Source organism: Diachasmimorpha longicaudata, chromosome 13, assembly GCF_034640455.1.
Source record: "Diachasmimorpha longicaudata isolate KC_UGA_2023 chromosome 13, iyDiaLong2, whole genome shotgun sequence".
Taxonomy (NCBI): domain Eukaryota; kingdom Metazoa; phylum Arthropoda; class Insecta; order Hymenoptera; family Braconidae; genus Diachasmimorpha; species Diachasmimorpha longicaudata.
The window spans coordinates 6324481-6336713 of record NC_087237.1 but is presented as its reverse complement, the minus strand read 5'-3'; the positions used below and the strand labels follow the sequence as shown (position 1 = coordinate 6336713).

The following is a 12233-nucleotide window of genomic DNA, read 5'->3' as shown; positions in this document are numbered from 1 at the left end:
TTATGAATAATTACCATTCGTCCAAAAAAAGAAATAAAACATCAATTAATTGTACCTCAATCAAGTGAAATCTGGTACTATTTGAAGACACTATCCGGTCCAAAGTTCTAGCCGCATCCTAAATAATTAGTGTAAGCTCATTAAACAGGAAGGCACCAAATGAATTTTCAGTAATGCCTTTTTCCTTCATGAACACCAACATAAATAGAATGCAGGCTAAAGTTTGTCCCGAGAAAATTTGAATCCTCTTACAACTCTCACCACTCCTCCCCCTCCCTAGAGCAGCGAAAAAATAACCCCTCAATTTACTCAGCTTATGTTTCCAGCATATTCTTTCATTCCAATGACACTAATTCACCTTGTCCCCATATTTTTAAAGTCATTCCACCCTCCAATCCTCTCTAACCGTCGCCTTTCACCTGAATTGTCCCCTTGCGCTCTCTACCGTCTGACCGCACATTGTTTCTTCCCCTTATCTTCTCTCTCTCTCTCTCCCTCCCCCTCCACCGGTTTGAGATGCAATTTTAATCTCGAATTCCGAGAAAATTACCCTCTCCGTCAGACCTCCTTAAGCGGCTACTAGGCAAGATTGCCTCGGAGCAACTGTCGTGCCAGCTTGATGTATAAGAGCTAGAGGTGGAACACTCAACTTTTCACCGAACCAAAAGCATACCCATCCTCTTCATTTCTTCAAAGTAGCTTCCACCTGTCGTACGACTATGCACAAACTCCCTGGATTATTTTATTCTTCCTTGGTTTTTCACTGCTAATACATTTCCATTTGTCACGGGTAGAAAATAATCTTAATGAATTGTGTTTCTCGGGGGATAAATGGAAATTTAAATATTGGTGAACTCGGTAAACTGAAGCAATAAAATGTAACTTCGGTGAGAATATAATTAGAATATTAATTTGACGAAAGTGAATAAAAATGGAGTCAGTTAGGAAAGAAGAGACAGACGTTGACAAATTATGATCAATTTTTCAAATAATTTTAGAAAAATTCAATAGTCGTGAACGAGTAGGCAATTTCCTCTTTTTTTTCGGATATATTTGTTGAGAATATAAAATATCAATAGCGTGTGGGTTCTGGGTTTTGGAAATTGTACTATAAATAATTCAAAAATTGAAAGAAAGTTGCATTATTTTATTGATATACAAGATATACATCGCGGTAATCTTAGTATCGTTGTCCATTCAAATCCCAATACTGTTCTAGTATAATTAAACATAACAGTTCATTTAACTTCATAAAATATTAGCTTACAAAAAAATATTAATTTCATCTTTAATATCAATTTGAAGCTTAAAACAAGATATTCATTTCGGTTTTAATTAAATCGACGAAATCATCAGCGCGTAATAATTATTCAGGGGTCAAAAGTCATTGGGATAGCAATAAAATAATGTAAAAAATTAACGATAATCGCATGGTTTTTTATTGATATACAAGATATACATCGCGGGGTAATCTCGGCACCGTTGTTCATTCGAACTCCAATACTCGCATAAAATTCTACATTATTCCATAATTTTCATAAACTATTTGCATGACAACACTCAATGCCTTATATCGACTCAATCATCAAAAAATATAACACAAGCCGAATCGTTGAATCCCCAATGCACGAGAATTCTTCGTTAATATAAATGATTACAACAGGTAAAAAGTCATTATTTCACCTACAGAATTGATTGAACACACCATCTGGAAATATGGTAAAGGAATATTAACGGCGCGATTCCTTTTCCATTTTGGAATCGCCCTCAGTCGACATTAGCAGACATTCTTGTCTGCTTGGCAAATGCCTTCTGGTCTTGCTAGGAACAATTTTCCATTGGCGCATGTGCAGAGCTGATAAATACTCGAGTCTCTCTGATCACTCGATGATCTACTGTTTCTTGGTCGTTGTTGTTCTTTCGTATTGTGCCTCTGAATTGTACCAGCAACTTTGAGACCCTTGAGGAAGACTGAATTGGCGTCGAATTTGATTGCACCCTCGATACTTTGGAGTGTCAGGTGTGACAGACTTGATGCTGTTATATCACCGGCTCGAGACTCTATTACCACACGCTCTGGTGCTTTTATTTCCAACGCTCGTGTCGCTGATTCCAATCTGTTGACAATCAAAATATTTTTTTTTTATTTTGGAATAATGATTCGTTATGGTCATTTTCAGAATTTTCCGACAATCGACGGGCAAAAAACGACACCTTTTTGGGTGACTTCCATACATAAAAAATAGCAAAATATATCCTAAATACATATATATATATATGTATATTTATTTAAAAAAGCATTAATATGTATGCTATTAGATTAAAATATTCTCGTGTCTCTCGCTTTCCGGTATTTCACATCTCCTGCGAATTCAATCCAACGCTATGAATATAATTTTCCCCACGGCTGAACTTTTATTGTAATCGTAAATCCGTCTGTAAATTGCACGACCCTATCATGACCTTCGATTTCCGTTCGTATGAGAATTGAAATTTTCACAGTTTTTAAATTGGAAAAGACGTTCAATAATTTCTGAACGTTCAATAATTCCAATGTAAAGTGCAGGGGTTATAATTAATGCACGGAGATGAGAAAGAGTTGATACCCCGAGGCTCTGAAGGATTCGAAAAAATGATATTCCAAGGAAATCCGAGGGAATTAAAGAGGTGGAAAAAAAAAAATGTTGAAAAATCAGAGAGAAATGAGATTGCAGTGAGCTTTCTATTCTGAGCTCGAACGAGCATACCCACCACCGAACGATAGCCGAGATCCAAGGGATTCAAGGGCATTACGATGCGTTGTTATTCGATTTAGTCGGTTCGAAAGCGGTTGAAGGGAATACGATAAAGTGAAAAAGGAACTCTTCACGTAAGACTTCATCACATTCTAGTTTAGAGGTGCTAAAATATATCTCAGGGCTTTTATTGGATTTTCAATCCGCCCTCTGACGCATATAAGAGAATGAAAATGTGATTCTTTTTAATAGTTCACGATCGCAATATATTCACTCGTGACATCAGAATTTTCCGAGTGTCGAGGCTGACTTTTTATTCCGTTAGTTATTCTTCTTTTTTTTTTTATTCACGATATCCTTGTATATCTTACCTGAGGCCATGCCCCGACTCGGCTCGTACCAGAGGAGTCTGCACGCTTCCACGGAAGACTGCACCCCCGACGCCCGTTACCTTCAGCATCGACGCTCCCACGACAACCTGCTCCCGGTCTGCTGAAAAAAGCACTCCGCCTCGGGGATCTGTTATCCGAAAGCCCTTCGATATGCAGTCAACTCGGTCTTCACCTTTGGGGCGTACAATTTTTTTTTAGGAATTTATTTTTAGGGTTTAAAGTTTTGTGAATCGCGAGTGAGAAAAAATTTGCCATTTGAAAGATTTGAAGTATTTAATTCATTCATTTTTTATTCATATATCATAATGCACTTGATAATAATTTCATAAATCGTTGGTGCAGGGGGCACCAACAATTGACTGAAATATTTGAGAATTAAATTTCACCGCTGCATGGCTCAGTGATGATAAGGAATTTTGAAAATACACTGATTTATGATTGATTCAGTAATTGCCAAAATGTGCAAATTTCTTACCGAGCGTAAATCTAGCTAATAAACGTCCATCGTGGGATCTCGCTGAAGCAGTAAAGTTTCCCCATGATTCAAGCACTAAATTTCTACCTCTTCTTGACCTCACACTTGATGCAATGAGGGCATCTAAAATAGCAGCTTGACCCCTCAGTTCAACACCACCGGGTACAACCTTCAGCGAGCCAATACCCTCCTGAAGACACAATAAACAGAATTCCATTATCAGTGAATTTCCATAAAGTGAAAAATAATATTTTCCTTCGACCATCGATAACATCGAGATATTCAAAGCAGAATGGAATTTCCATGGGTTAAAGATTCACTTGTCTGATTGAAAATGTCCTTATAACAGGAAGAATTTATTTCCCGGATGAAATTTTTCTATTTTACATTTCTGATTTTTCCAAGTACCAAAATTTTTTTTCACAATTTCTCTCCGAGCACGTGATCATTTTTTTTTAACGTGACTAATGGGTTGTTCCCCCTGTAAATATCAACATTGTTAATGGCATCCGTAGTACCTTGACAAAGCGGACGGGATGACAATAAATTTGATACTTTCGAACCGGAAATACATGCAGATTATCTTTTCCGATGTGTCCCTTTCTCGTCTACAACCCAGTGAGGAATACGATTGTTGTCGGTCATGTATTGGTTTCCGATGATTGGCTACTTGATCGGAAGCAATTTCCAAACCGCATATGCGATTGTTCGGGCAAATATACATTGCGCTCACATTGTAATACATGCAGTTTGCATTTGTCAACTGACGATTTCTGTTTGTTTTCGTGTTGGTGGATTAAATAAGGGAATTCATTGTTACCCTGTCGAATATTTTCCCCTCAACGTTCCGATAAACTTACGAAAATTATTATCACGTTTTGGTTGGCCTGACAATTTCAAGGTTTTATGGGTAATTGACGGAGACGTCAATTATTCGCTGTAAATTCATGGAAATTGAAGGGCTCCTAGTGCATCTCCGCGTAACATCCCTCGAGCTTTTTCTTTAATTAACAATAATCGACAAAAACTAGATTGTAGAATGCGTCGGGTATTTCTGAAAAAAAAAAAAATTGAAATTGAATTTGAAAATTCGTATTTGCTTATTCCTCGAGAAAGCGACTATTTTGAAGGAAATCCAGTGTGAATTAAGCTGGCACTCAAGTCACAGTAAGTATCACTCTCCGGATTCATTTATGGGAGACATGCGCTCGAATATAGCCAGTCGGTTGGGTATCGTTACTCCGGTATACGTGCCTAAAGGGTATTATTTGGTTTTCATTATGCCGCAATCTACGATGTCGAGGGGTGAAATGCAGGGACGAATGAAGGGAGGTGAAGGGAGAATAGGTGGTACTTATCCAGCATTGCAAGATGCGCACAAGCGAGAATATTGCTATATGTTAAAGCCCTCTCACTGACACTGGGGATGAGTCCTGGGATGTGTGGCACAAGACTAAAGCGTTAAATGCTCATGAAAATATCCTCACGCGTTCGAATCCTCCAGGCGTTATTGTTATGGCCAGTCGTAAGGGTTCTTAGTAAACTCACCCCACTGGGAATTGAGCAATGAATGTCCGCAGGCGTGAGAAGTGCCGCGTAGGTAATTGAATATTTTTTTTTTTTCATTGGTTGAGCTGTTTGAGAATCAGGTGATGACAGTTATGAGAACACTAGTGTCATCCATACATCTTGATTTGAGATTTAAAATAGAAGAAAGTGGCTTATGGACTAATTTTGAAATTATTGAAATTTTCAATGCCTTAAAATCAAATGGAAATGAGATTATTCGGTTGGGTAAAAATGTCAAATGAAAAATATTTTTTTTTAATTGATAAATTGAATTGGAATTGGAAAAATTTTCACAAGGGATTATTTCATATCGTAAAAGTATTCGATGTGACGGTGGATAATTTGAAAAAATTCACCCCACAAAAACAGATGTGACAATTTCACGTAACAGACGGCAATGATTTACCAGAATAAATTAAGCTCACTCAGCTGATCGAAATTAATTATCGACATGAACTGGTCAATAGTGGGTGGTACGTGGATAGTGAAAATACTCAATGGAAAATATGGTGTGCAGTACTCACAGAGTCAATTAATTTTCCATGGTTATTATCAAACGTCACGTGACATTGTTGAAGTATTTTAACTCTATTCATGGAAACTCGTGATGACTCACCCGTAGGGCTGCATTGACCGAGCAATATTCACGAAATTGTTTTCATTAATTTTGTAATTAACAATGAAATTATTGGAATATTTTGATGCATAATTTCTCTGATAGTTCAACATAAATAGTTTATTTTTAGATCAATTACTTTTGTTGGGATTTTCACTGTTAACGAGGTGCAGTTACTGTACTTGAAATGTCCCATTTTCTAGTAAATTCAACTTTGATTATTACCATAAAATTTTGAGGCATTGGTGATAAGTATCACCGGAGTAAATTTATAATTTTTAGACCACATTTGTTGTCCCTCAAAAAAAATTAATTTTGAGTGATTACAAATTTTTCATTCTCCAGCTTTCAAGGAATGAAAATTGAAAAACCCTGATTACTTCCCTAAATTGCCGGTGGGCGTTACGAATGGATGCAATTACAACCTATTCCATACATCGTTTGACGTCAACGCAAGGTACGGCCCAGACGAGGGAAAAGAACATAATGTGGATTTCTCTGATTTAATCTCCACCGCGGTGGTGACGATAAAATAACATGAAATTGCACTGCAACAGAGAGAGAGAGGGAGAGGGAGCGAATGGCCACAGGGGCTCAAATGCAGGAAAGTGCTTCACTAACGCGCCAACGGAGTCGGATTGCTCCCAGTCAGAAGTTAGAAGGGCGAGGGGAGGGAAGAGCAGGTCGTCCATCCGGCAATGGATAATTATATGTGGTGGATTAGTTTGCGTACCAGCACATGAGTACAAAAAGAAAAAAAATCTACTCGTTGGCTTGTAATTACTCGCTGTTGAAAATGTAAATGCGAGAGTCCTGACATTTGTGTAATTTGGCGAAATTTTATTCTGGTCTGTGTGGACGATTCGGAGATTGCGAGACCCGAGAACTTTGATGTCTAATTCATCATTTTTTAGGGTAGAAGAAGGTGGCGCTGGGAAATATATTAAATTGCGGCTGTTGATTAAATCGAATCGAAATTTTGCGAAATACGAAATGCATTTCGTCGTCAGGTGAAGTATTTATCGCGTCACTAGGGGAGAATAGCAAATCGTCCCATACTAATAATTCGGTGATAATGAAGTTATCCACTTCATCGCCATTTATTTCCTACAAACGATGGGTTTTTTTCACCCCCGTTGGAGCTGCGGAGGTAGAAATTCTGCAAACTTGACTTGCCGAAGGGCATCATTAACGGACACTCGTAGTGCCCTCAGTTACATTTTTTCAATTCATTTTTATCCTCCCTTATTCGTATCACTCGGTTGCCTAGTTCCAGGTGATTGTCGATTATCAATTTTTATTTCTCCAATTTCACTTCCCCATTATTACCCGCATTAATTCATTCGGGCTGGGCTGACCAAAACGGGTTACTACTACTTGCTAGGGGGAGTTGAATTCCAAAAAAAATATTTTTATTAAAATAAACTCAAAAAATCTCTCGCTTAAAATGTGATCGTACCCCTCACTAACATCGAGCTAACCACCCCATTAAAATATTTCTAATAATCCCCTCTCGCCGATAAATAACTCACGAGCACGATTTTAATTGCCCAAGGGGTATTCCAGCCGTCTAAGAAACTCTCAATGCACCTAAGCAGTAAGTTCCCTTTCCCCTCCCTATAGGACCTCCCAAGGAAGTACAACCACCGAACAAAATTCTCCCCTCCCCTCCCCTCCCCACCCCGAAAACAATAAAGCACCAGTGGGTATCTCCCCGGGAGTTTCCTTCTTACCCACTTTACTCACTACGAGAGAAATGTTATGCCCTGAGACACACATTTGAATGTACATGTGCCCTGTACATGGTAGTGGGGTTAACACTGTTGGGTATTTCGCATCGGTAGCCCGTACGTTATACCCTCAAAATTCATGGCACCGTACGTACCCTGTATATATCGCACTTGCACTTGGTGGCTCTGGTGCTATAATGGATATATCCTTTAGTACTCTGCAAGAAGGGGCGACTGGTGGGACGAGGAGGAAAATAGCTTCTGCTGGTGATGGTGTGTACTACCTCGTTCTGTATAGGTGTCCCTGGGTTATGGGGATGCCGGTGTATCTGCAGTATCAGGTGGTAGAAGGGGTAGATGGAGAGGGATGAGGAAGGGGGTATCTGGTCGGTATGGGCCATGTATGTAAACTGTTAGTGCCAATATACCATGTTGTCCGGTATAACCTCTAGTCGGGTGGAACTGCATCTTGAGAATGACGATTCATGGGGTACGTTTAGGAGAGAAGCATTTGAAGATTCTGGGAGTGATGGGCAGGGGGGGTGGTGACGGTTCAGGATGATGTCGATTTTACGTGATTTTGAGAAAACTGGGGAATTTATTTTATTCTATTTTCGAGGGGGGATAAAACATTCAGTGCTGATACTGAAAATTTTATTGAGTTCAATGGTAAATTTGTCCCGGATTCCTATAAAAATTCTTCGGAGATGTCACGACTCTTAGTTGAAAAATTAAAAAGTTGTCATTGCGAAGAGAAAAGAATTTTGAAAGTTGATTCACTTTTTTTTTAGTTTTTGATACGTTAAAAGTGCTCGTCGTCAATGGAAAATCTTCTAAGCCTCGTGAATTTCCCATGCAACAAAAGTTACTTGAAATTTCTCAAAGTTCTTTCTAAATACCCGATAATTCAGTTAAATTTTCAATAAACGGAGGGGAACTTGTAATTTTCCACTGTAGGATGGAAACCCAACAAGAAAGTGGAGAAGAATGGAGATGTCGAAGTAACTCTGTAAGATCGTTGGCAACGGCAACTCATCGAATATGAATGATGGATAACGGTGGATGGAGGCTTGGGGCATAAAATATTTTCACATATATGCTAAGTGTCAAACCATATTTTTTTTACCACTCGTGAAACTCCGAACATATAACGCGAAAAGATTGAGAATGTCCGTTGTTACGATTTATGAGACGTCTCTTGAAGTATTGTATAAGTTTTAACTCGGAATTTTATCTCTCCAGATATTTTTATCTTTCATCCAATGAATGATACTCCTCAATATTCTCCATTTTTTATTTTCAAAAACTTGGAATAAATCTTAATATTCAAATTTTTCCAGTTAAAAATCATTAAATTGGCAATAAAAGACGAATTCATTGAAGAATGTGATCCTGAGTGTGATTCTGAATGTGATCTCTTGAAAAATGACTAATATTCAAAATCGATCTGAATTGTTTTACCGTTCCACCGCTGAATATTCGGATCTCATGCATGAATTTCTTTTTTATGGGACACCATGAAATATCTTATTTCACCCAGTTTTCATACCATGAACTGATGAAAATAACATTGTATAATATAAAAGAAAAGAGCAGACAAAATTATTCGCTAAGATTCCGAATTTTCTTTCACTTCACTTTCACATCTGTGGAGATGTCCATTGACTTTGAGATTTACAATCTTCGGGGTTAATTAATAGATTTATTGTCTATCGGACATTACGAATTATCCAATTTTGTCATGTTTTCATGCGATAATCCGATGAAAATCGCATTGAGGAACAGAAATGATGAGAATAGAAGAGAAAGAGAGACTTTCTCCGAACGTGAACGAAGAAATAGGGGGTTTGGACGAAAAAAAAAATGGTACTAGAGACCTTACATTTCCCATGGGATATTTTCCGTGATACTGACAGCCTTGCAGACTCCTCACTTACGGATTGATACTCAATTCCCGTCGAATTTAGCTCTCCATCGAAGGATCATTGGACGTCGATCGGTTCGGAGTTGCTCTCGATTTTCGTATAAATTCGATAACACCGAGAGCTACTCGACAATGACGGGTGCGAACAAGTCACCGAGTTATCTGGAGGCCATTCCATGTGGAGAGGGATGTCAGGAGAATGGGAAAATTTTTATAGACTTACGGCTATTTTCTTTTTTGATAAAGGACTAGAAAATTTTGTGTGGATCTACCCTTTGTGTCGTGTTTATTTGCTTGGCAGTAGTTTCAGAAAATTTCATACCTTCACAAATGTACCATAAAATCCAATAACACATAGAAAAGAGTAATTAATTATTCCGAGACTCAGGATTTTTTTAATAGGCGAATAGTTTTCCAACTCAAATAGAATTTTTTCAGTTCTTTTTGTTTGGTGCCCCTTCCCTTCCGTCTTTTAAATTCAGAATTCTTAATTAATAATTTAGGCAAACAATTATGTTGTTGTAGAGAACCGTCGCTGTCTGTTTCGTGAAGAATTAAAACCGTTTTATCGAATCATTCCAAGCGCTAGTTAGCGATCGTTAAAAATTCATCACACACGTCTATTCCATGAACAATTACGTCTTAACTCCGTCATAAGGTGATTTCTCCCGTACGTCAACGTCACTACAATCGATTTGCAGGCGGCCAAATCCGTCGGGTCAAATGTCACGTGTAAATGGAGCATTTCCAAATTTGCGAATGACCTCGCGAGACTGAGTACTGACTAGCCCACTTCTCCAACATCCATCTCAATTTGCAAATATCAAACACTTGAATGTCACGTGAAAATAGCGGGGCGAAGGGGAGGATACCGAGAGCTGTATTGATTTTTTTTTTCTCTAGAATTCACGATACCATGTTACAAATTGATATTGCTATGTGGCGATATTTCGATGACGTACTCCACAGCTATTGCCAGGAGGGTATCGAATTCACTGCTGACAAAAATACGGATAAATCACCGAGGCCGAGTCAGATTTCCGGTTATTGATTGATGAGCGTATTCTGGACTAATCTGACGCAGATCTTAAAATGTCTTTACCGGGATTTTAAACGGAACTAAAAAATTAATCCGATTGTACGTTCATTTTATGAGAGGATTTCGTCGATTTTTTATTCCTTCAATTGACTTCACTACATCCTTTTTACGAGGATTCTATAGTTTATATCTATATATGTTTTGGTGTCCTTTTGGGCCTCGAAGGGATTGAAATGTGAATAAAAAACTAGGTGCTTAAATTTAAAAGAAATTTTTCAAAATTCAAACTGAAAAATTCAGTTGCTATTTACCCCCATTTTACCAGATGAAATTCTCATCACTTGAATGAAAATCTCTGTTTTTCCCCACGTTAATTAAATTCCACGATGTTTGCTAAAAGCCTTATGGTGTCCGTGTGAATTGTGCAAGTCTCAACACAATTACAGATTTAACAAGATGTGAAGAACGAACTAGTTTGTTTTACTCGATTACATTTAAGTGCGACTTATCCCGTGGCATCTCCTTCAATTCTCAACCCTCTCGGCATAACATATCTCAAGAGGTCCAGCGGTCCAGCCTGTTATCCGCGTTAGTAACAAGAGCGAAACTAATTTTAAGCCGCAACACAGAAGTCAGCTCTAATAGCTGTCGAAAAGTTTGAGCTCCTTGTCCAAAGCCTAGACAAAGACCACTTGGTTTATCCCCTGTGCAACCCTCTCATCTTCCCATCGAGATATTTTTGTCAAGACAATTCTACCCTCCAGCCGCATAGTTTACAAATTTTTGGATTTCTGAAGCACTAATTTTCGATTTTTTAAATGAGTTCATTAGAAATGGTGTTGATCCAAAACCATTTCAAAATCCTTATTCTGATTTTTTAAATCATGATATTCATTGATAATTCCCCCTTCACTTTCAATTCAACGAGTTACGACTAATAGACGTAAGCCATTATCAAATTGATAATCTATACTCACAGAACTGAACTCCATGACTTTGAGAAGCCACAGAGTTAATGCAAGATTGAGTACAACCATAATCATGAGCCCAAGCACTAGAGTGTACAAACATCTCTTCCTCCAGCCGTAGACACCGAATCTGAAGCCATTGCACGAAGGCGGATGGTGGGAGTCATCGTGCTGAGGTGTGCATGTTCTTGAACTGGGTGATGCTTGTCTGGGTGATCTACTCTGCCTCGATATACTGTTTGCATTGCCCACCTCATCCGACCAATTTGTTTGTCCTCTGGGCATTCTGAAATTATCGAAAATTTTGGGTCAATTATATATTACATGTCTTCGAAAAGAGAGAGAGAGAGAGATCAGTATCAGAATTTTTTTTCCATAACATAATTAATTCCATGAATTACCTAATTCACTAAAAATTACGTTTTCTCTCTCCGGTAAAATTCAAAACTCATTTTCTAACATATCAAACACCTCTTTCCTCCCCGTCCTCTCCCCCCAACATCTCATAAAACAATTATCACCCCTTGATGTCCGCATCCCTCCAATAAATTTCCACCCCCTGGTCCCCTGAAACAATCCATTTGCGGTGCATGTGAACGTGAAAACACGAGGGCAACGAGACACCTCGAAAAGCAAACTTTTGATCACTTCCGGCCAGGGTGACTACACCAGTCGCCTCTTATTTGCAAATTAGCGTCCGAATAATCAGTGTTAAGCCAGCAAGGTGGCGTGGCTTACGGCCAGTGGGTTGAGTTAACGCCCGCAACGTTTAGCGAAGGGTCTGG

General features: G+C 38.5%; 2 protein-coding genes across 10 annotated transcripts in view; one reads left to right on the top strand and one right to left on the bottom strand.

The window, feature by feature from the left end:
- The window catches only part of LOC135168810 (GAS2-like protein pickled eggs), a 215368-nt gene that overhangs the window by 61968 nt on the left and 141167 nt on the right, over positions 1-12233 (top strand). The gene's annotated exons all lie outside the window — the stretch shown is intronic.
- The window catches only part of LOC135168846 (zeta-sarcoglycan), a 165996-nt gene continuing 154687 nt past the window's right edge, over positions 925-12233 (bottom strand). For 2 of the 7 annotated variants that reach the window (XM_064133435.1, XM_064133436.1), the window contains 4 exons: positions 11458-11734; positions 3603-3792; positions 3107-3299; positions 925-2117 (listed from right to left, as the gene is read on the bottom strand). In XM_064133435.1, the coding sequence (XP_063989505.1) occupies positions 1778-2117; positions 3107-3299; positions 3603-3792; positions 11458-11734 (1000 nt within the window). In that variant the 3' untranslated portion in view covers positions 925-1777. The remainder of the gene's footprint in view (positions 2118-3106; positions 3300-3602; positions 3793-11457; positions 11735-12233) is intronic. The other 5 variants (XM_064133432.1, XM_064133434.1, XM_064133433.1 and 2 more) reach the window with 3 other exon arrangements.